At 31.7% G+C, this 25,055-nt stretch overlaps 1 protein-coding gene across 2 annotated transcripts in view; it reads left to right on the top strand.

The window, feature by feature from the left end:
* The window catches only part of ZC2HC1A (zinc finger C2HC-type containing 1A), a 53,742-nt gene that overhangs the window by 19,808 nt on the left and 8,879 nt on the right, over positions 1 to 25,055 (top strand). The window contains exons 5-8 of one of the 2 annotated variants that reach the window (XM_057737065.1): positions 2,249 to 2,397; positions 13,928 to 14,027; positions 14,641 to 14,740; positions 23,846 to 23,962. In XM_057737065.1, coding sequence (XP_057593048.1) covers positions 2,249 to 2,397; positions 13,928 to 14,027; positions 14,641 to 14,740; positions 23,846 to 23,962 — 466 coding nt within the window. The remainder of the gene's footprint in view (positions 1 to 2,248; positions 2,398 to 13,927; positions 14,028 to 14,640; positions 14,741 to 23,845; positions 23,963 to 25,055) is intronic. The other variant, XM_057737066.1, reaches the window with a different exon arrangement.

The following is a 25,055-nucleotide window of genomic DNA, read 5'->3' as shown; positions in this document are numbered from 1 at the left end:
ATTAGACTTAATTTATAATCATTGAATCTGATGAAGCATAATCTTTATAAGTTTTCTTATAATGGTGACAATCTAGGCATTTAGGCTTATAAAAACACATCAGTGTTGAACATAGAAATGCATTATCTTTTTATCTCAGTACTTTTATAAAGCATTTAATATCATTTAAAAATTATTGTAGTAACTATTAAATGTTAATATTCCAGGAAATATTTTAATCATACGTACTGTCAATTGAAATGTAGTCACTCAATAAGATTCAGATAGTTATGTTGCCTGGTTCTTTGGTATCTTCTCATCTGGGAAAGTAGAAAAAGTCATAATTTTGCTTTTAAAAATATTATTCTAGTGGTGTAACCACCATATAGACGGATATACCTAAGTTGTGCCCTAAATTGATGTATTTTTATATTTTCTTCATTGGGTAAAAGTTGCTAGTTTATTGTTACCAAAAGCAAGCCAAGATGCTGACAGCCACATATGAGATAATTGAGATAGTGAAAGATTTTAAATGGTACCGTTGACATTTTGACATTGGTTCATAGAGTAGCCTCAAGAGGTAGTTACTTTAAGATAACAAGTTAGCTGCTTTGAAATTGTGTTAGTAGTCTAGATTGGGATTAATTTCTTAGTAAAGAGAAAGTTAGATATGATCCTTTATAACATTTTATTGTAGGGGAGAAGTTGATAAACAATTTCTGTACGGGGCCAATAGTTAATATTTTAGGTTTTGCAGGCCTTAAGGTCTGTTTCAACTAGTCAGCTCTGCCCTGTTGCAAGAAATCAGCCACAGAATATGTGTAAATGAATGGGTGTGGCTGTGTTCCAATAAAATTTTATGAAAACATGCAGCAGGCAGGCTGGATTTGGCCCATGGGGCCTTGTTTGCCAACCTCTGTTTGAGTCTTAGTAATTAACTTTAATGCTATGAGTATTTCTGGAATGTTCCATATGGGTTTCAGTCTCTTCTGTTTTTTACCTTTATTTTCCCCCATGAAGTTGAATTCTCTTTGTTTTAGAGGTATCTGTATATTGCATCTTATTCAACATAGCTATATTTCTCATGTTTACGTAAGTCAGAGAGAGGGGGGCAGTTCTTCAGGATAATTTGGACTTTAGAAATTTTTTAATCTTAGTCCTGACAAAACAACTTCTTTATTAGAGATTTTAGACCTGTTTCACTAGTTAGCAAGACAAATTTCTGAGATTCAGGTGAGTGTAAATTCTAAAGGGCAAACTCCATCTCAAAAAGTAAACCTGTTGAAATAAACTGAAGGGTTTTTTTTCTTTGACACTGCTGAGTTGTTATATTTATTTCTTGTTATCTCATAGAGTTGAACTCTTTCACAGTGCTACAAAATTTGGTTCTTTCTGGGATGACTAAGATTTAATTTTAGAAGAAATTTTGCTTATAGCATGCATTGCATTTGGGGAGAATATTTAATCTTTGAAACATTTGCTGTTTCTTAAATTTGAGTTATGTTAAGATATTTTTTATCACTTCCTCCATCTATTGGGATCTCTAAGAGAAAATAAAACTGTGTCAAGTCTATTAAACTATTTCTTGACAGCTTTCCTCTAATTGAAATTAAAGATTTTAACAGATGAGCCCAAATTTTAAAATGTGTTTTTAATGTAATGTGTTATTATTACTTCACCTGGTCTACCATATGAAAATATATATATGTGATGAAAACATGTGGTAATATAGAGGCAAAAAAGAATTAACATTTTTCCTTAGTAAAGATTTACCTTTTTTTTCCCCCCTCAAAGTTGATTCTAAGCTGGGAGAAAATTGTAGGTTATCATATACTAGCAGACTTTTTAAATTAAATGTCTTTACTAAGTTTAGGTAAGTCAGATTTGGTAGTTTTTTTTTTTTTTTTTCACCCCCCGCCCCCTCCCATACCTCGAGTTCTCCAGTCCATTCTCTGTATCTGCATCCTTATTCTTGTCACTGAGTTCATCAGTACCATTTTTAGATTCCGTATATGTGAGTTAGCATACAATATTTGTCCTTCTCTTTCTGACTTACTTCACTATGTATGACAGATTGTAGTGAGGTGGATAGATGTATGAGGTGGATAGAACTACAATCTGTCAGATTTGGTAGTTTTAAGAAAATGAGAGTTTTTGCTTAGCAATTGTTATTTATATGTTTTGAATTTCTGTTCATAAAACTTATAATTCTTAATGTCCCATTTCAAGTATTATGTTACTAATCTGTTTCTTTTTTTTTTTGTTTTAGACTATATTCAGTGTCCCTATTGCCAGAGGAGATTTAATGAAAATGCAGCTGATAGACATATAAATTTCTGTAAAGAACAGGCAGCACGTATTAGTAATAAAGGCAAATTTTCTACTGATACCAAAGGAAAATCAACTTCTCGGCCACAGGTAATCACTGTAATCATTTGTACAAATAAATGAGAAAATGACTTTAAGTTCACAGTTTTGTGTTTATTCTTTTCAGAACATTTAACTGCAGTTTTCTCATCTGCTAAGATTTGTATATTACTTTTCAGGGATTTAGTAAGAAATTTGAATGGGTAGTTGAGAACAAAATTTGGAGTGGACTTGAGTTAGTAAAGACTTAAAAATATACAGACTTAAAGAGGTATTAGGAAAAAGGGGAGAAAATCAGTTAAAAATAGGTGCAGCAGATTCAGAGGACACTAAAGGGGTTAGATGAGTGAGAAAATGGCAATAAAAATCCACATTTGAAAATCATGTAAATAGTGAATGTTTCCTAGTTATATATGAATAACACATTTGAAGAAATGAAAACATGGGGTCAAATCTATACTTCTACTTTTGAACTTTTAGGCAGGTGACATTAATGTATGTAAGCCTTTATTTCTTCATCTGTGAAGTGGTAATCTACATAACTGTTGTGAGAAGCAAATGAAATGATGTATGTGAAAGCACTTAGAGAACCATAAACCATATAAGGATTTTGTTATATGAAATTTATTTTTACACTACTGTTGTTTTTCTTGAAGCATATTGTTACATTTTTCTTGAAGCATATTGTTACACAGAAGCTTTGAAAATATACTTCTAAGCAAATTTTATTTTTCACAAAGCTTTCTTTTGTAAACTTTTTTTTAGTACTGTAAACTTAGCAAGCAGTAAATAATCAAATCCATTTCTCTTGTTACTTATGAATAAAATATTGGATTAAAAGACTGATTTGCAATTGAGACCTCCTTGAGAGAATCCTGCTATTGAATTTTTGTTAATATTATTGGAAATAGAGCATATCATTATTACCATCATCATTGTGGGGAAAGAATAGCACATGAAAGTCATTTTGAAGAATTTCCAAAACAGATGGCAAACAACACATATCTTTTGAATAGTTAGGAACACCAATAGAATTTTTTTGTTTTGTTTTTAAGAATAAAATAGTCAGTAGAGCAAAGGAAATGCAATAGAATGTGTAGGTTCCAGCAACTTGGTGCTGAACGATTCATAAATGTAAAATCCAAGTAGCTTTTAAGTTCTCACCTTAAATTTTATCTGTTCTGATTCCATGCCCAGTCATATATATTTATTTCAGTCTGACTCCATATTTTCTCATCTGTATCCATTCAAGAAGTTTTTGAGTACCCTCTTTGAACCAGACACTGTACCAATTACTGGATCTATATCAGTAAACTAAGTAGAATACTTTTCCTAAAGATGCTTAAATGCTTCCCTGTCATATTTAACAACTACAATCTGGCCTGATTACAGCCCACTTTTTGACCCTGCTCTAATCTACAAATACAGTGAAGATCAGGTTCCTATAGGTAAAAACAAGAAATTTTACAGTTCAGTTAAGCTCTCATAATTCTTCTTCATTAGGAATTTTATCAAATTCAGGCATGGTTGTATTAAAGTAGCCCCATGAAGACATAGCAAACCAAAAATGTCATCTAATGTATGCTAACTTATGTCTTATTATTTTAAAAGAACAAATTATTTTGAAATAAGCCATGCATAATTTGGGTCCTGCAGTACTCTTTCATCAGATTAGTCTAGGTTGAGTTACTTTATGAGTTTAAAGCAATAAGATAAGTACTTTACAATTTAGGAATTTTCAGTATTCTGATTGAGTCTTACCCTACTTATTCTAAAGTAATGAAGTTTTAAGTCTGGAAAGATAATGTTCAATTTTTAATAAATATTTTTCTCATTATTTAAGGGATTCCTGTTTATGGAAAATTTGAAAAATATATATTTTAAAAGTTAACATAGTTAACATTTTAAATATTTATCTCTCAGCTCTGATTTTTTTACAGCACTTTTATTCTGATTTTTTCTCATAATTACCCCAATTATTTTTTTGTAAATTATATACGTAGAAAAAAATGCACAAAACATAAATACATGCATAACCACAAGAAGGCTGAGAAATAGAATATTATTAGTCTTACAGAAGCCTCCACTATACTGTTTTACTCCCAAAATATAATGTTCTCTCACTCTTAGGCCCTGACACCCATGAAGTAGTCACTATTTTGACTTTACATATAATCAATTTTTGCCTCTTTACATAGTCCCCAGACCACAATATTTTAATTTACTATAGCTTTATAAATCTTTTTTTAATTGAAGTATAGTTGGTTTACAATATTATATTAATTTCAAGTATATAGCGTAGTGATACAGTATTTTTACAGATTATACTTCATTTAAAGTTATTACATAATAATGGCTGTATTCCCCTGTGCTGTACAATATATCCATATTGCTTATTTATTTTATACATAGTAGTTTGTATCTCTTAATCCCATATGCCTGTTTTCTCCCCCATCCCCCCGCCACGTCTCTCACTCCACTGGTAAACACTAGTTTGTTCTCTGTATGTGTGAGTCTGCTTTTATGTTATACTCACTAGTTTGTTTTATTTTTTAGATTCCACATAAGTTTTAGAAGGAAAAATATGAGTAGCAGGGTTCAATGCTGTTGAGAGGTCAAGACAGATGAATAAAATATATTGCTTCCATTTAGCGATGGCAGAGAAGACAAGATGGACTCTGACTCCCTTCCAGAATCCTTCATTTCAGAGAGTTTATAAAATAAAAGGATTTTTGGAAAAGACATAAACCTACAAAGATGGAGATAACGTGATGATAGATAACAGCAGAACAGGCTAGAAATTAGAAAGGAAATAAGTATACAATATAGGAATTATTACACCCAATAGAATGGAATTTTAAATGGCAGTACGAAAAGCCCAAACAAAAAAACACACAGAACAAAACTCAATTTGTACTGAAAAAATAAAAAATTGAAAGACTGAGAGATTAGATGTATCACATAGCTCTAGAAGTGGGGTAAGTGATATCATTACAGTATTTGTCTTTTTCTGTCTGACTTCACTTAACTATGATATTCCCTAGGTCCATTTATGTTGCTGCAAGAAGCAGTGTTTAATTCTTTTTTATGAATGAGTGATTCCATTGTGTATCTGTATATATCTGTACACACACACACACACACACACCCCATCTTCCTTATCCGTTTATCTATTAGTGGACGTTTAGTTTGCTTCCATGTCTTGGCTATTGTAAATAGTACTGAAATAAACATTGGGGTGCATGTATCTTTTTGAATTTGAGTTTTCCTCTTTTCCAGATATATGCCCAGAAGTGGGATTGCTGTATCACATGGTAACTCTGTTAGTTTTTTAAGGGACTTCCATACTGTTCTCCATAGTGGCTGTACCAGTTTACATTCCCACCAACAATGTAGGAGAGTTCCTTTTTCTTCAGACTCTCTCCAGTGTTTATTATTTGTAGACTTTTTGATGACAGCCGTTCTGACCAGAGTGAGGTGATATATCGTAGTTTTGATTTGCATTTCTCTGATAATTAGCAATGTTGAGCATTTTTTCATGTGCCTGTTGGCTATCTGTATGTCTTCTTTGGAAAAATGCCCGTTTAGTTCTTCTACCCATTTTTTAATTGGGTTGTTTTCTTCATGCTGACTTGTATGAGCTGTTTATAAATTTTAGATATTCCCTTATCAGTCATGTCATTTGCAAATATTTTCTCCCATTCAGTAGGTTGTCTTTTTGTGTTGTCAGTGGTTTCCCTGGCTGTGCAAAAGCTCTTAGGTTTAAGTAGGTCCCATTCGTTTATTTTTGCGTTTATTTCCTTTGCCTTAGGAGGCAGATCTAAAAAAAATATCGCTATGACTTATGTCAAAGGGTGTTCTGCCTGTGTTCTCTTCTAGCAGTTTTACAGTTTCTGGTCTTACATTTAGGTCTTTAATCCATTCTGAGTTTATTTTTGTATATGGTGTGAAGAAACATTATAAGCTCATTCTTTTACATGTAGCTGTCCGGTTTTCTCAGCACCACTTATTGAGCAGACTGTCTTTTCTCCCTTGTATGTTCTTGCTTCCTTGTTGTAGATTAATTGACCATAGGTACATGGGTTTATTTCTGGGCTTTCTATTCTGTTCCATTGATCTGTGTATCTATTTTTGTGCCAGTACCATGCTGTTTTGATTACTGTAGCTTTATATAATAGTCTGAAGTCAGAGCACATGATACCTCCAGCTCTGTTGTTAGCTTTATAAATCTTGACATTTGGTAGAACTTTTTAAGATTGTTTTAGCTAATTTTGGTCCTTTGCATTTTCACATAAATTTGAAATTATCTTTCTAAGGCCGTTGCACATATGCATACTTACACACATGTATTAAATTTTTGATTAGGATTGAATTGAATCAGCTGGGATTGAGTTGACATCTTTATTGTATTGGGTTTTCTCAGACTCAATATTATCAATCTTTTTTATTTTAGCTGTTATAGGCGGTGGATAGTGGTATATTGTTGTGATTTAAATTTACATTTCTTTGAAAACCAATTAATTTTAGTATCATTTTGTATTCCTGTTGGTCATTTGTGTCTTTTGGGAAGCATCTGGTAGGTTTTATTTTTTTGGTCCTTTTTTTAGTTTCTCTTCTTGAATGACAGTGTGGGTTATATATTCTCTGTCTTTTCTCAAATGTATATTAAGAATATTTTCTTCCCCTCTATGACTTGGCTTTTTACTTTTTTAAGGATGGCTTTTGAAAAGCAAAAGCTTAAAAATTTGATAAAGTCTAATTTATAAATTATCTTATGATTTTTATGCTTCTTAGTTATAAGGAAGTTTTACCCTTGTCAAGGTTACAAAGATTTTTCTCCCTTGTCTTCTAGAAATTTTATAGTTTTAGCTCTTACATTTAGATCTGTGGATCATTTCAAGCTAATATTTGTATGATGTGAATTGAAGGGCAATTGTTAATTTTTTGGTACATGGATAATCTGTTGTTTCAGCACCATTTGTTGAAAATACTTCTTTCCCTGATGAGCTGGCCTAAGCACCTTGTTTGACAGTGAGTTGAATGTGTGTGTGGGTCTATTTCAGGACATACTGTTCTGTTCCATTGATCTGTATGTCCTTTTATCAATACCACACTATTGCCGTACTAAATATTGTACCTTATAAGTCTTAAAATCATGTAGTGTAAATTCTTCAACTTGTTTTTCCTTTTTAAAATTGCTTTGGTAATTCTAGATTGTTTACATTCATATATAAATTTTAGAATTGTCTTGCTAATTTCTACCAAAAAATATCTACTAGTATTTGATTGAAATTACATTAAATCTATAAATCATTTTGGGAAAATTAACATCTTAATATCAAATTGTCCAGCCCATGAATTTGTTATATTTCTCACTTATTTAGGTGTTCTTTTTTTTAATTCAGTATAATTGACATAGAACATTGTATTAGTTTCAGGTATACAACCTAATCACTCAATATTGGTGTATATTGCAAAATGATCACCACAATAAATCTAGTTAACATCCATCACCATACATAATTACAGGATTTTTTTTCTTGTGATAAAAAGAATTTATTTCAACAGTGTTTTCTTTATCTTGTTTGATCTTGATGTTGTTTCTAATCTTGTACCCTACTATTTTGGTAAATTCACTTATTAATTTTAATAGCCTTGTAGATATCATAGGATTTTTCTGTTTTACACAATCATGTCTTCTGTACATGAGGACAGTTTTACTACCTCCTCTCCAATCTGTATGCCTTTTTTTTTTTTTTAAATAATTTATTGCACTAGCTAGAACTTTTTAGTTCAATGTTGAGTAAAAGTGGTAAGAGTGGGATCCTTTCCTTCTTCCTGTTCTTATGTGAAAACCATTTGGTTTTTCACCATTGAGTATGATGTTGCTGTGGATTTCTGTCTATACCCTTTGTCAGGCTAACGTAAAAAAAAAAAAAAAAAGAATACATTTTGAATTTTCAGATATTTAACCAACTTTGCAGTCCATGAATAAATTCCATTTTGTTATGAATTATTGCCCTTTTTATAAATTATCAGGTTTGATATGCTAAAATTTTGATAAGAATTATTGTGTCTATACTTGTGAGAAATATTGGTCTGTAGTTCTCTTCTTTTGATGTTTTTAGATGGTCTTGGTATCAGGGTAATGCTAGCCTCATATGGATTTGCAACTATTTCCTCTTCCATTTCCTGAAAGAGTTTTTTGTAAATTCTTCTTTTGTTGAGTTTTATAGTACTGGTATTATTCCTATTGTATATGTTTGCTGAAATTCACCAGCAAAGCCATCTAGGTGTGAGTTTTTCTTTTTTTCAAAGCTTTTCATCTACATCATTTTCATGGGTAGATATAAAGCTGTTCAGATTTTCATTTCTTCTTGGTGTCAGTTTGGGCAATTTGTATCTTTTAAGTACTTTGTGTAATGAAAGATTTATTGATGTAAGGTGTTAACTTATCAATGTAGAAATTTGTAGTGATATCCTCTTTTTCATTCCTAATACAGGTATTTTGTATCCTCTTTTTTTCCAACTGATTAGTTTTTTTCCCTTGATTATTCTCTCTAGAGATTTATCTTTCATTACATCTTTTCAAAGAAACAGCTTTTGGTTTTATTGCTCTAACATTGCTTTAGCTACATCTCAAAAATCTTAATGTGTGTTTTTTTTTGTTATTCAGTTCAAAACATTTTTAAGTTTGTGACTTCTTTTACTCATAGTCTATTCAAATATGAGTCATTTACTTCCAGATACAGTCATCCATTGGTGTCCTTGGAGGATTGGTTCCAGGACCCCCACACCATACTCCCTGCCCCACCAAGGATAAGTTCCATATGTTTGCATATAACCTGTATCCTCCCCACATGCTTTAATCAGATCAACCTTAGATTACTTATAATATCTAATACAATATAAATGCTTTGTAAATAGTTGTAAATACCATGTAAATATACGTAAATAGTTGTGTGCATGTGACAAATTCAAGATTTGCTTTTTGGATTTTTTTTTTCCCGACCTGTAGTTGGTTGAATCCATGGATTCAGAACCTGTAAATGTGAAACCAGTGGATATAGAACCCATGTATACAGAGGGCCAACTGTATTTGGAGCTTTTCTAGATGTTTTATGGTTGTTGTTGTTTTAATTCTGTTGTGGTCTGAAAACGTACTTGTTAAGATTTTTATCATATTGAGATTTGTTTAATTGCCTCGCATGTTGTCTTTTTTAATGAATGTTCTGTGGCATATGAAAAAAGAGTGTCTTCTGCAGTTGTTGGGTATAAAGTTTTATAAATGTCAGTCAGGTTAAGATGGCTGGTAGTTTCATTCAGATCTTCCATGTTCTTTTGCCTTTTTATTACATCAGTCACTAAGAGAAATGTATTCAAATCTTTAGCTATGATTGTGAACTTTTCTCTCTCTCATTAATTTTGCCAGTTTTTGCTTTAAGTATTTTGAATTTCTCTTATTATTAAATGTGTTTTACATATATAATTTATTATATCTTCTGTATTTGTTGACTTTTATTGTGTGGAGTGTCCCTTTTTGTCTTTGTCAACATTCCTTGTGTTGAAATTTGTTTCATTGATAACATATAGCCATTTTAGCTTAATTATCCTAATTTTCTTTTTATTCTTTAAATTAAATTTGTGGTTTTGCATCTCCTGTAAACAGCCTATAATTTTCTTTAATCCAGTCTGACAACGTCAACCTGTTTGTTGAAGTGTTTCAGCATTTACACTTAATGTAATTATTGATATGTTTGTGTTTAGGTCTGCTATATTGCTGTTTTCTATTTTGTCTTTTTTTTAATTTTTGTTTTTATTCCTCTGTTATTTCTTCTTTGCCTCTCTTATCTTAGTAAAAGACATTTTATTTCTCTATTGGCTTCCTAGCCATGTCTCTGTATTTTTTTAAATGGTTACTCTAGGAATAACAAAATGGGTCTTTAATTTAACCCTGTCTATGGATATGTTTGTATACCTCTCACCAGCCTTAGTGCTGTTGTTGTATGTATATACAACTCTGAAGACATAAAGCCATCAGTACTCTTGATTTGTATTGTTATAAGCGTTATACTTACTGCTTTAAGGGTCATCTGTCTTTTAAAGAAATTAGAAAATAATACATGAACATATATTTATACATATGCAGACATACAATATCTTTGTTTATGCATACATGTATATACTCTGCATTTTATATTTACTCATATATTATCATTTCCAGACCACTTCATTTCTTTTTATAAATCTCTGTTTCCATATTTTGTCATTTCCCTTCAGCCTGAATAAGTTTCTTTAGCCTTCTAACAGTACAGATCTGCTGACAATGAATTCTCTGTTTTTGGTTTTCTGAAAAAATGCCTGTATTTTACCTTCATGTCTGTTGCAATTCCCTATATGTTTATTCACTGTTACCATATTTCCCTTTAATTCTTAGGTATATGTTCCTTTACTTTTTGAACATACTTATAATAACTTTTGAAATTCATAATTACAAAGTCTTACACACCTGTGCCCACTTGGAGTCAGTTTCTGTTGAATTTTTCTTGCTGAATATGGGTCATGCTTTTCTGTTTTCGTTTTCCTTTCCTTTCCTTGTCTCCCCTTTCCCCTTCCCTTTCCCTTCCCTTCTCTTTCCCATTTCCTGAGATTAAACTCAGATACAGTTTCCAGAAGGACTGCTTTTGGATAGTTTCCAATCTCTTAAAATCTTTTTTTTAAATCCTTCTTTTAAAATTATTATCTATAGGAGGATTATACAGCTGCTTCACTTCTCCACCATTGACTTTGTAATCTGTTATTGTACTTTAAATTTCTTGAAGTTGACTATTTTTCTGATTTTCTGTTACTTTTTATAGTTTCCAATTCCCTGTTAATATTTTCAGAGTTGTCTTTTATATCTTTGGATATAGTAAGCATAATTGTTTTATATTATGTGTCTGATAATTGTTATTTCATGTGACCTTCATGGATATGTTCTTGATTTCTTTTCTCATTCATGATTCCTTATATCATTATGCTTGTAATTATTATTGACCATTTTCTGCTGTTGCCCTTAAAATGTTATTCACGAGGATTAATCTTGTGAACTGTGTTTTTCAGAGAAAATTTGTACTTGTTTACTGCAGGTATCTAAGAGTACTACCAGTCTGAAACACATTAAATTATTGGCTTTAGTTTGCTGTAGCACCTAGTAATGCATAATCATATAGCAAATCCATGTGATGGCCAAACGCTTGTTACAGTCTCACATGGTATTGGCCTGGCAGTTCTTTTTCCTCTCATCTGACATTCAGTGCTTTTAAAATGATTTTTTTATACTTTCCTGAGCATTTTTAATTTTTTAAAAAGTTGCAGGGTTGGCACAAGTAGTACCTTCTACCATGTTATCAGAAATGAACACCCTCCACGTTCTTTAAGCTTTTCCCAATTTCAATAAAAAGTCTTTGTGAATATAAATACCTTATTTACAAAACTTATTAGATTTGTGATCTGTATAAAAACACATGAAATAATCACCTAACAAATACTTATATGATTAATGAAATATGTATTGAGTATAACTATAAAAATAGATTGTTCTGTTCATTAAAATGAATTAATACAAAATTGCTGCTAGCTAGAGTCATCCTGAAAGCCTACCAGTAGAGTTTCAGCTTGATGTTGTAGAATAGATAAAATACAGCTCAGTAAGGAAGGAGTCATATTATCTAGGTCAGGGGAACAAGTTACTGAGAGACAGGTGAGTATGTTTTAAACAAGAGGCCTTCAGGTAGTATGAGGATTCAGTAAGGGAACTAACCTGACAAGTTTTGGTTGAAAGTAATAGGAAATATTATAGGACATAAAGCTGGGCTAGATTCTGGTCATCTGAGAAAACCTGACCAAAAAATTGAGGTTTCATACAGAGGGGTAAAACAAAGCAGCTTTTGAAAGGAATATTCTGCCTTTTTCTGTTTGTAAGCCATTAAGTTAATAATATGTACATAAAAATCTCTAGTCCTGTTATAATGCTGCCAGGGCCTTTCCTGCCTAAAACTTGACCTTTCAATGTGTAATATGCTATACTAGCATCTTTTATTAATGCTAATCATTTTGGTCTGTTTTTGATAATTAGCACAATATGAGTGGGTCACCAATCCTGTTTCTTAATCCATTTTTATTGACCATGTTTTTAGTAGACATGCCTCTAATATTTTGACAAGTCTTTGTTAGGTCTTGTTTTCCATATTGTTAGTTTTAAAATTTCTCTTGTCCTCATTGGTATTGGTATTTTAGTGGGAGAGACTGATACTAACCAGAAATACCTCTTAGATTTTCAAAGAAACAGTATATTTTTATGGCTCATCTCCAAAGTCTCTTAGTCATTTGTTCACCTGACAGTTATTGAAGGTTTTCTAGTTGCCAAATACTTAAGAAATTGCAGTTTCTGGCATTGTAGTGCCAAATGTGCATGTAATTTGTGTGTGTGTGTATGTGTGTGTGACATTTTTACCCAGATTTGTTTTTATAAAAGGTCAAATACTGAATTTTGAAGTTCTAATGTTTGACTTTAAAATTTGTGCTTAGCAGTTTTTAGTAGTAGCACATCTTAAATTTTATGCTGATTATAGGTTACAAATATGATTTGATTTTTGAAAATTAGGTTTAAACCCAGTTTTTCTCCTGAAGTCCAAAGCAATCTGAATAATGCATTGGGCTCAAGTACACATGCAAGCACAGTAATCACCCTGTAGTTGGAATATAGGGCTAGAACTAGGGTGGCGTGAGTCCTAATTCCTGTTCTGTTGTTAAGTTGGGGTGTAACCCTGGGCAACTTCGCTTCTTTATGTTGAAGTGCGTGATCAATAAGATACGTTTATATTCCGTAACAGAGCAATATTTGGCTCAAGTAAGAGTAAAATAAAATTAATGGTGCTATCTCTCTAGAGAATAGAGGAAAAGTGAGAATAAACGAGAGAAGCTGAAATACCCTCTCTCTCTCAGCCCATATTCCATTCATCTAACATGGTCTGGTGAGGTTAATGAAACCAGAATTAGCTCTTTCTCTTCACATTGGGGTAATAATCCATTAAGCAGTTATTGTAAAGCTTGTTCAGAGTGATATGTACTCTTATGAATTTTTATCAGTAAGAAATATGATGATTATATATATGAAATATAAAACCATACCCAGGAACATGTAAAAAGCTTGACGTTTAAAACTATACCACCAAGTGAGCATCATTGGGCATTTCTAAGTTTTTCTCTTATTATGGTTGGCATTTAAAATCTTAACATTGAGGAAATTTTTTCCATTTCATCCATTTTGTTTTCTTTGAATTGGGAAAAGTTGCTCTTATTTTATTTTAGCAGTAGAACATCTGAGCCAAACGTTTAGTATTTCAGTTTTGAGAAGAAACATATTTTGGGAAACCTCTCTCTGAGGTGATATATTTTAATCCACACTTTCTAAATTTAGATAATTCAGTAACTAATTAAAAAATTGCTCATTTAAGGTAATGTGTGCTTTTGAAATACTGGTTTACAATCGATAATCAAAAAGTGATGTTGATAAAGTATTTTATTTTCACTGTTTTAGCATAAGCCGCCTGCACTTAAAAAGTCAAATTCTCCTGGAACCACCTCATCAGGATCTTCACGATTACCACAACCAAGTGGCACTAGCAAAACTGTTGTAGGTAATGAGATCCAAAAAATAACTTTTTTTTTTTTTTACCAGTGTCAGTAGAGAAAGAAATGAATATGGTATTCTGAATTATTCAAAATAGATTTATAATTAGGATGAGATGTAGAGGATAAGTAATTATTTTAGGTAAAAATAAAGTAACTTTCAGTAGCTTCTACTTTAGATATTTTATAGTCCTTTTTTTTTAGCTTAAATTTCTACCCTCAGTGTTGTAGTGCTATATCATCTCTTCAGAATAGTCTACCAAGATCTTTTCTTTGACCATAGTATTTTTCCCCGCATTTCTACCTATCCCTCTCTGAACTTGACAGTTATCCTTAATAGACAAATGTTTAATGGTTTGGAGAAAATATTGATTACTGAAGTATACCTTTATTTGTATGTAGATTGTAAGAAAGAAATACAGAAATTGTAAGTGATGGATGCTATATGTTGTTCCCTGGAAATTTTATTTAAATATTTTTTTTCGTATTTGATAACTTGTTTTGTTCTTTTGCCACAAGACTTATTGCCACTAAAGCATTGTTTTCCTTGTCAGATGCTCTGTTTTATGTGATTTTTCTTTTTCAGAGTGTCATTAAAACTAATACCTTTTTTATTACAAGGTGTTCCTTCAGGTAAAGTGTCTTCAGTTAGCGGCTCTTTGGGAAACAAACTTCAGACCTTGTCTCCCTCCCATAAAGGGATAGCAGCCCCTCATGTAGGGTAAGTCTATATTGAATTTAATTTATTAGTGATATGTATACACACATATACATGTGATACTCAGGTTTTATTTTGTATAGGTAGTTGGCTTTTTCACTAATCTTAATTTTCTAAGTCTATCTTTTACCATATTGCTAGTCAGGAGCTCACACACTGCTGTTGAGAGTCCAAATTAGTATAACCAGTTTGGAAGAAAATCTAGTGACATTTATCAAGAGTCTTAAAAACATTCTTTTTTTTTTTTAACATTCATATTTTTGATTGAATAATTTTACTTCTTGGAATCTAGCCTAAGGAAATCACTTAAAATATGGTAGATTTTTGTAATAACCATTATTTTTTAAGCATGTATCAGGCACTGTGCTAGACATCTTACATTATTTTTATTAAAACCACCCCACTGCCATAGGATGAGAGGATCAGAGAAGCAAAGTAATTCGCTCAAAGCCACACAGTCGTTAAGAGTTGGAAGCAGGATACAAATTGGAGTCTCTTTGACACTAAACATTGGTTTCTTTTCATATGGTTTTATTATAAGGTAAAAAAAGTAAAATCATCTAAATGTCTAGCTTTATTGGAATAGCAAATCATGAAAATCTATAATGGGATATTATACAGTCATAAAATATATATAAATTTTAAAAAGCTAATTCTGCTATTATAGGAGAAGTATGTAGGATACAAACTCCATGTATGCTTTGATAGCAACAATAAAAATTTAATACTTTTAAGATACTTTTTATCTTTCTATGGTTTTATATACATGGCTTTTAATAAAGTAGCATAATTAAGCTTTCAACAATTATTTTAATGTGGGAAAATTTGTTGATAACACTAGAGGTTTTAATAGAAGTCTTTCTATTCCAGTAGAAACTCACTTTCCATTTTGGTAAACCAGAAAATTAAGGGATTGCCACATGATTATTAGAATGAAGCCTTTTTCTTTATCTTTACAGATGCTGATAAAGTTGATTTAGGAAACATAGCATACATTATTTTCAGATCTAGTTCTCACTTTGGTTTTTATGTAGGAAATATATATGATGGTATCTATCAACAGAGAGTAACTGCCTTTGATTTCCTCACTTGGACTACATAGAAAGTGTAAGACCTAAAAAGAGTTTAATGTAATTATCATTGTAGAAAAAGAACAAGATCAGCTGACAAGATCTGATTAGTTAAATGTTTTTCCTTTTTGTTGTGCTTCCAAAAAGAAGAGACAGGCTGTCCTTAACAGGCTATCCTTAAGAAAGAGACAGGTTATCGGTAGAACAAGGTGGTTGAAAAGTAAATGGTTCTCATCTTCCAGTGCTAAAAAAACTCATTTGATTTTTGTTTTGCTTCTCTACTGAGTTGACTCATTAGGTGAAATATAGACATAGCGGTATGTTTATACTTTATGTATACTTTACAAATATGTAATACTTTACAAACAGTAGTTTCATTTACAGTTGATTATGAATTACAGGCTGGTATTTTTTAGTAGCTTTCCTATCGTACTGGTAATTTTATTAATTGGCAAAATTAAGTTGTATTGACACTCTCTTTTTAAAAGAGAGCATGTGAAACTGGTTGGTAAAATGAAAAGGGTTACTGATTTGGGATTAGAAAACTGGGCTTCTAGATCCTACTTTGCCACTGAACAGCTATATGACTTCGTGCATATCTCTCTTCTCTGTCTCATTCTGACAACTTTCTGTGACTACTTACAACTGATCTAAGAAAATCCGACTAACATTTATTGATCTCTAGGAGAAAATGTTTTTACTAACAAGCAAAGGCTTTGGGCACAAGAATTTTATAAGTTATGCACTGCTGTACTGCTGTAAAGATTTACATTTTTTGGTGGTCCCTATTATATTCAACTGTCAAACATAACTGTTTAAATCCCAATTCTATATATGATCGTTATATGTTAGAGTGTTTCCAGCTACTGGAAAGAGAGTGGTGATGTGTGCTTCTGACCAATATATTACTATATTACCTGGAACATTACTGTATTAGTATATTGAACCATTCATGGCTGGCTGTTTAGTGCCAGAGCTCGTTATTGTTGTTATTTTTTTAATTATTGTGGTAATGATTTGTCTCTTGCCCTTACTAGATTATAAGTTCTGTGATGGCAAAACCGTGTGTCTGCTTTGCTTACAGATATAACTATAAAATGTACAATAGTATAATGCTTGCTATATAGGCACACAGATTTTGGTGAACATACGAAAAAAAATAGTAAATCAATAAATTAAATTCCTCACTTGTCAGTTTTTTGGCACATCACAGAATCATGGTCTGGTAGTGGTAAGAAAATTACTTGAGGTTTGCATGACAGTGGTTTCTATTGACACAGATAATTCAGGATTGAGTAAAGACAGAATTAAGACATCTGATTAACTGTAATGTTCAAGAAGTTTAACATCTTCTGAGATTAGTAAAATGAGTCATTTTAGTGTCTCGATTATTTAGACCCTGATATATATAATCTTTATTGTGATCAACTTCAATCATACATATCAGTGATCTGTAATGTTTAGCATATATTGAAGTCATACCACAGAAAAATTAATTTTTTACTTGGAAAAATTCTCATATGTTTGGTAATTCTAGGCAACCTGTCGGTCAACTGATTTAAACAGAATTTTTTTTAAGTAAAACATACCCCCGATAGAAAATTTTTTTCTTAGCTGAAAGATAATTTTCTTTACTCCTAGAGATTTTAGACATATGGTAAAACACAGAGTTTTTAAATAAATATTGCCATGCATGAATTGTGTCAGAGAGTTTACATAGTCATGCCTTGAGAATTGTGTTTTCTTAGTGGTTAATTACTAGCTTAAATGAATATTTCGTTTGATAATTTTCAATAACTAAAGTATCAAATTTCAAAGGTTTACTTATGTTCAGTTACTCTGACAAACAGGAATTTTCTTTGGAGATAGAATATAATAGATGTGAAACTAGACAACAATGCATTTTTTAATGAAAAAGAAAATGGTTTCTCATACTTTATATTAACAAAAGTGAGAAATGTCTAGTGTTTAAGTATATTTTTGTATGAGTGGAAGCAGGTTTTTCTTAGAAGCCAGTCTTTTGATGTGTGTGGTTTGTGAGGATTATTATTTAGAGTTTTCTGAACTTTCTCTTTTATTATTGATCTAGAAATGCCTCAACCTAGAATTGCAGAGTTTGGCTTCTTTTGTTGGATAACAGTGATTTAGGCTGTTGGACTGGGGAAGCTCACTTTTCCATGGAATTGAAATACGACATTATTTGTATAGGATTGACAAGTTTAGGATCGAAAGTAGAAGTACGACAGATTTCAAAACTTTGAGTGCCTCAAAACATCAGAACTGTGGATGTCTGCAAAGATACAAAATGCCACTTGATAAGTTTTTTCCCCAAATTATTTCAGACATCTTTTTATTTTATCTATTCCGCTTTGTTACAGTCATACAGGACCAAGTGGCTTATTTTCTGAGAATCCACTCTCAAGGTATCAACAATAAACAGGGACCTTCCCTAGGTTAAAGTTTATCTCAGATTAGAAATAGATTGATATTGTTACCAAATATTTCCTAAAATGCTCATTCAGCTGTGAATATTTGGAAAGCCTGCCAAAGTATTATTCTTTTCTAGATATGCTATTCATATCATGGCAGTTACATGCAACTAGAGACAGTCCTTTTAAAAATTCTGGGTCAAATTTGAAGAGTTTATCATCTATAAAAATGTATTAGCTTGATAGTTACTATTTTTGTCTAGGAATACAGGATAAGCTAGTGATATTTATCATAACTTTATGGTAAAATTTTAAAGATCATTGAAATCTGCCTTTCATTCAGATTTTCAAAATCTTAAAATAGTAGCACCCTCTTATGTATGGAATTTTGATATTTTAGAGTGGGCGATCTTTTTCAACTATGGCCCAAGGGCCAAATCCTGTCCTATTGTTTTTATTGGAACATGGCCACACCCAGTTGTTTATGTATTGTCTACAATGGCAAAGCTGAGTATGACAGACAGTGTAGCCTACAAAATCTAAAATATTGACTGTCTGGCTTTTTACAGGAAAAGTTTGCCACTCCGTGTTTTAGAATGAATAAGTTATCATAGGAATTAGATATTTATAATTTTGAAGATACGGGTTTTAAGGATTCTTCAGTTATTCCCAAGGATGGAACTGTTTTTAAGTCATGTGGAATATCTAGGAAGGTAGGCCAATTATTAGTGTCCCAGTGAGCCAAAGCCTTTAAAAAAAAAAAAACTTTTGTTAATCCATTCAAACACATTTCAATGGTTGAATTGAAAGAACAGTAAGAGATTAAAAATACACCTTCGTATTAATTCTGACCAAATCTAGGTGCCAATTTAAGGACATATCCTTGAAAATCACATGGGAATTCTACATTATGTGTATCAGATTGCTTAGTCTGCACCAAATTTACGCTGTGTGGATGTGCTTGGTTGGCTTTAAAATACCTTCCTTTTTTCTCTTAGCAGTAGCAAGACTTTTTTTACTGCTGAGTAGATTTGTTTATTCCTGCCTTAATTTCTTTCAGACCTTGGGTATGTCATTGTCATTATTGAATTGGACCTTTTAATAGAAAAATAACATAGAGGCACTCTAAAAACAGTGATATTGATAGTTCCATAATGATTACTATCAAATTGAAATTATATTTCTCAAACTTTGTAAATAATGTAAAAATACAGTATAAAGTAGATTTCTCATTGTACACTATATGCAGCTTATTGTATGTTAATAAAATAAAGTAACAAAAAAAATACAGTATAAAGTAGATTTCTCATTATACTTTTTCAAAATTCATTAAAGTAACCCCAGATGTAGATAGATGTGTAAATTCAGTATTAAAATCAACAAAGGTGATTTTTTTTTTTTTCCGTAACTTAAAGCATCTAAGGCCCCCGAGGGCAGCCCAAAACATGTAATGGAGAATTCCTGGTTCCTTTACTTGTTTTATTCACTTCTTTAAGTCAGTTAATGATGGTTTGTAAGACCAAGAAAAACTGAGGATAGAGGGACAGAAAAGAAGGGGTTTAATAGAAGAGGAAATGTGAGCAAAGAAGTGTTCTTATTCACTAAAATAAATAAGATGGTACATGAGAAGTGGTCTGAATTCAAGTCAGTTTAGGGATAGGTTTAAGTATTTGAAAGTTCTTCTTTCATAAACTGATAGTTTTACCTTTTTAAATTTTTTATTGAGGTATAGTTGATGTATAATATTATATGAGTTTCAGGTATACAATATAGTGATTCACAATTTTTAAAGGTTATAATCCATTTATAGTTCTTATAAAGTATTAGCTATATTCTTTGTGTTGTAAAACATATCCTTGTAGCCTATTTTATACATAGTGGTCTGAACCTCTTAATCCCCTGCCCAAATTGCCCCTCCCTCCTTCCCTCTCTGCACTGATAACCACTAGCTTGTTCTGTGTCTGAGTCTGTTTCTTTTTTGTTATATTCACTAGTTTATTTCATTTTTTAGATTCCACATACAAGTGATCTCACACAGTATTTGTCTTTCTCTGTCTGACTTATTTTCACTTAGCATAATAATACCCTACAAGTCCATCCATGTAGCAAATGGCAAAATTTCATTTCTTTTTATGGCTGTGTAGTATTGCTGTGTGTGTGTGTACTCAATATATGTGTGTGTGTGTGTGTGTGTGTATATGTACATATATATGTATATACCACATTTTCTTTATCCATTCATCTTTTGATGGACACTTAGGTTGCTTCCATATCTTGGCAACTGTGAATAATGCTGCTGTGAACACTGGAATACATGTATCTTTTTAAAATTAGTATTTTTTTGGATCTACACCCAGGAATGGAATTACTGGGCCATATGGTAGTTCTATTTTTAATTTTTTGAGAAGCCTCCATACCATTTTCCACAACTGCACCAATTTACGTTTTCACCAATAGTGTAGGAGGGTTCCCTTTTCTCCACATCCTCACCAACATTTGTTACTTGTGGTCTTTTTGATGGATAGTAGCCTTTCTGACAGCTGTGAGTTTATAGCTCATTGTGGTTTTAATTTGCATTTCTCTGGTGATTAACGATGATGAGCATCTTTTCATGTGCCTGTTGGCCATCTGTATGTTGTCTTTAGAAAAAAGTCTGTTCAGGTCTTTTGTTTGTTTTTTTGATGTTGAGTTGTATGAGCTGTTTGTATTTTGGATATTAACCCCTTATGGGTCATATCACTTGCAAATATTTTCTCGCATTCAGTTTGTTGTCTTTTTGTTTTGTTGATTGTTTCCTTTGCTCTGCAAAAGCCTTTAAATTTAATTAGGTCCCAGGATAATTTTAAAATTTATTTAATTACCCCAATATTGACTATTATTTCATGATATTTAAAATATATATGTAAGCAAAATTTATATGTAGAAACACTTAAGTATATAAACTCATTTATATAAAATTGTATTTATTAAAAATTATAGAAAATACATTTATGTGTAAATTTATATATTATATAATCCTGATTACATTATAAAATTTTAAAATTTTGTTTTTGTATGGTTAGACCTTGATAATAACATAGCATAACAGTAGGAAATTATACAGGAACATAAGTTTAAGTCATTTGAGCTTAGTGACAACATTTACTAACATTTAGCCTAAGTAACATTTGAATTGTCTGTGTGTATACATATATACGTATAAATAGGTAGATACATCAATTGAGTTGAATTTCATAGCACAAGTGTTTGGTACAGTAAAAATCATCATTGGAACCTGCCTTTTAATTACATTTTTAAAATCTGAAAATACTAGCAATTCTTTCATGTATGGAAAATAGGTAATATTCCCACTGGGTAATTACCTTTAGATTTTTATTAGATTTTACTCATCTCCTTTGTTTTATCATTTATCATTTTTTTAAATTAATTTATTTTTGTCTATGTTGGGTCTTTGTTACTGTGCATGGGCTTTCTCTGCTTGTGGCAGGTGGGGGCTACTCTTCATTGTGATGCACAGGCTTCTCATAGCGGTGGCTTCTCTTGTTGCGAGGCACAGGCTATAAGCACATGGGCTTCAGTAGTTGTGGAATGCGGGCTCAGTAGTGGTCCTGCACAGGCTTAGCTGCTCTGCAGCATGTGGGATCTTCCCAGACCAGGGACTGAACCCATGTCCCCTGCATTGGCAGGTGGATTCTTAACCACTGCGCCACCAGGGAAGTCCTGTCATTCATAAGATTTTAATGGTTCTTATCATATTAGAGGAATCCATTTTTTAGATGTTTCTAAATTTTAAAATTTTAATTTCAGTAACTTTTTCCTGAGGAAGAAAGTAAGATCTTTCATTTCTTTTTCCAAATCCACAGATAGCTTTTGTAAGATAAACACTGTTTGGAACAATTATGTTTTGATTGTTATTAACTAATTTAAAGAAAAATCTGATTTATTAATTACAATTCTAAATAAGTGAATTTTCCAGTAATCTCTCACAAATAAAACCCATAAAATATTAATCTCAGAAATTTTAGAAATTTTGTTATATATACATTAATTTAATGGAGGCATGTAAAAAATTCTTTAAAATGTTTTAAAGAGTGGGATGTAAACATTTAATGTAAGCGTCACCACCAGCAAAGTATTAATATCAACTTTTTTTTTATTCAGTAAATGGCTCATTTTTTTCTGTTTTATCCTAAATCTTAAACTGCAGTTACAGAGTATTTAGTGGCACAGGGTGTCCATGATAGAATTTTACTTTTAGTTAGAGATTATTTGTGAAATGTGTGCCCTGGAGTGTAGAGAGCTATGAAGAAGTCATATATTTTGCTGGGTTTTCTAACTCTGGGGAACAGTATTCTGCAGCAGCAGGATTTGGTCATGTTTGATTACTGATCTTGCTCCGTTCTGTCTTCTTTATGTGCTGCCACTGCTGACTCCTCTACTATTAATGGGTTTAACTTTATAATATCAACTTTTGCAACAAAATGCCTGCTATGTATAGGATACTGAAGGAACAAAAAGTGAATAAAATGGGTCCCTCCTTAGAGATCCTTATTATCTAGAGGAATTCTTTTTAGACACTAAACTCCATAATAAGAAAAAAACATCAGGTCTGTCTTATTTACCACAGTATCCCCAGAATTTAGCACAGTGCCTGATACATAGTAGGTGCTCAGGATTTAAATAAGTTAAAAAAAAAAAAAAAATCCCTTAAAAAAAACTGTATTTTTTAAGTTATCTAGCAGTGATGTGTCATTCAGTAGTCATTTAAGATAGTTCTAGTTTCCTAATTTAATTTTTCCTGCTCCCTACTATGAATGGGTATTGGTTGGTGATAATATAATTTAGTTGATATAAAACAATGAGATCTCTGCAAACCTGCAGTTTTTCTATTATTCACTACCTGGAAATCCTTTATACTTCTGGCAAAAAAAAATCAGAGAAGTTCACATGGCATGGCCACTTAACATTTTTGCATGTGACTTTTAGAATTGCCATCCATGTTTTCATAGGATCATGTTTTACATTTCTCTGGATAAATTTCAGAAATAGTCATTCTTTGTTTTAGAAAGTCAGATAGGGATAAAGATAAAAATACGTTATTTGATTCATTATTTTATACTTGGAATTTTAAAATGTAGGGGAAATTATAAAATAATAAAGAAGAAAACAGAGGAAGGTTCTCTGAATTCAGGGAAGGGAAAAATTAGATTATTTGTGATCTCCATAAGAACAAACATCAAAGCTGTCTTTATTTACCAGAATAATGACTTTCAGTTCACCACTGACTTCATGAATTTTATTTGAAACAAATCCTTCTAAGGTTTTTTTATTGATTCCATGGACCTGCATATAAGTGTGGGATTTGTTAGGATGTTTATCAAAACTGGCAAGGTGGCTGCATAGTCAGAAGTTGCATATCTAATAATGGAAATTGTATGAACTACCTGAGGATTCTTTTTGACACTAGTCCTTACCCTGGTAGTCAGATAATTAAGAGCTTGGGGTATGGATTTCTGATGAACGAGTATAATGTCTTTAAAAAAAATTTTTTTTGATATAAAGAAACAGTAGCATTCTCCTTATGGGTACACCTTTATATATTTTAATAGTAAGATGGACAAGTTAGGCCCTCCACTTCGAACTGGAAGACATGTGCAAAGGTTGTATGACAGTGATACAAAATCAGACAGTGCCATCAAAAGACATGAGTTATTACCCATTTACAAGTAAGTATTTGTAACTCAGTTTGGTTAATCTTTCTCCAGTATTTCCTTAAAGGCTTTATATAATGGAATACTATAAATTTGTACATTCCTATACGTATATTTTTTTAATTTTAATTTTTAAGCCAAAAGTACTAAATAATCTTCTAGGATTTATAACACCTTGATTTTTGATGAACATTTCTGCTGTTCTAAGTCTGTTTTTAGAGCATTCATTTTATTCCATTAAATTTTAATTTTTAGAGGCTTGAAATAGTCACCTTCAATAATTGTTATTTTTATGAAGTTATTTTTTAGTAGTGATATTTTTAAAAAGAATATAGGGAATATTATATCGTATGTTATATAACACTGCTAGGTTATCTTTTAGTTAAGCAGATGATAAATTATTATATAAAAGCAGGAAAAAAGAGATCTTAGAGAACATTTGATCCAGGGGTCCTCAGTCTTTTTGTTAGGTGGTTACAAATTCCACATACCACAGGGAAAGGGTACGATACTGCCAGGCGCACTCCCCTCTCTGGACTGGCCTAGCAGACTGAGGACTAGTTTGGGCCCCAAACCAAGTCTAGCCCTGTCATCTTAAAATGATGAACTTAGGGTGTCATAAATTAATTAAAATTGAAAAAATGTTATTATATAGAGTTCACTTAGTTAACTTTAAACTAAGGCCTACTACAACATTCTCTTACCAATAAATAATAATAAATTTAACTAGATATACAAAAAAAGATGGGAAAAGTCTTTTTGATATATTAGCAGGCATCATGTGTTATTTTTAAGTAGTTAGTGATAAATCCTAAAAGGCAGAATTTGTGCCCTGAGCCTTTTTCCTTTGTGCTGCTGCTCTCTGTACCCTCTGAAGCAGATCTCAAAGAAACAGTGATTAGCAGTGAGGTAGATTTAAGTGTAGTTTCAAAATTAAACCTTCTTTTTATTACTGCTTGAACTATAGCAGGCAGATTGTAGATACATAATAAAGGTAGCACTTTTCAGACCCTGGCCAGGAAGAAAAATGTCTTGACTGTGTGATACTGGGGTAACATGTTTTAAGTACTGATCAAAACAGTTCTACCCAGTCTTCTTAAGAATGGTT

Source organism: Hippopotamus amphibius, chromosome 5 (assembly GCF_030028045.1).
Source record: "Hippopotamus amphibius kiboko isolate mHipAmp2 chromosome 5, mHipAmp2.hap2, whole genome shotgun sequence".
Taxonomy (NCBI): Eukaryota; Metazoa; Chordata; class Mammalia; order Artiodactyla; family Hippopotamidae; genus Hippopotamus; species Hippopotamus amphibius.
Note: the sequence above shows the minus strand (reverse complement) of the source record. Positions and strands in the feature narration are given on the sequence as shown.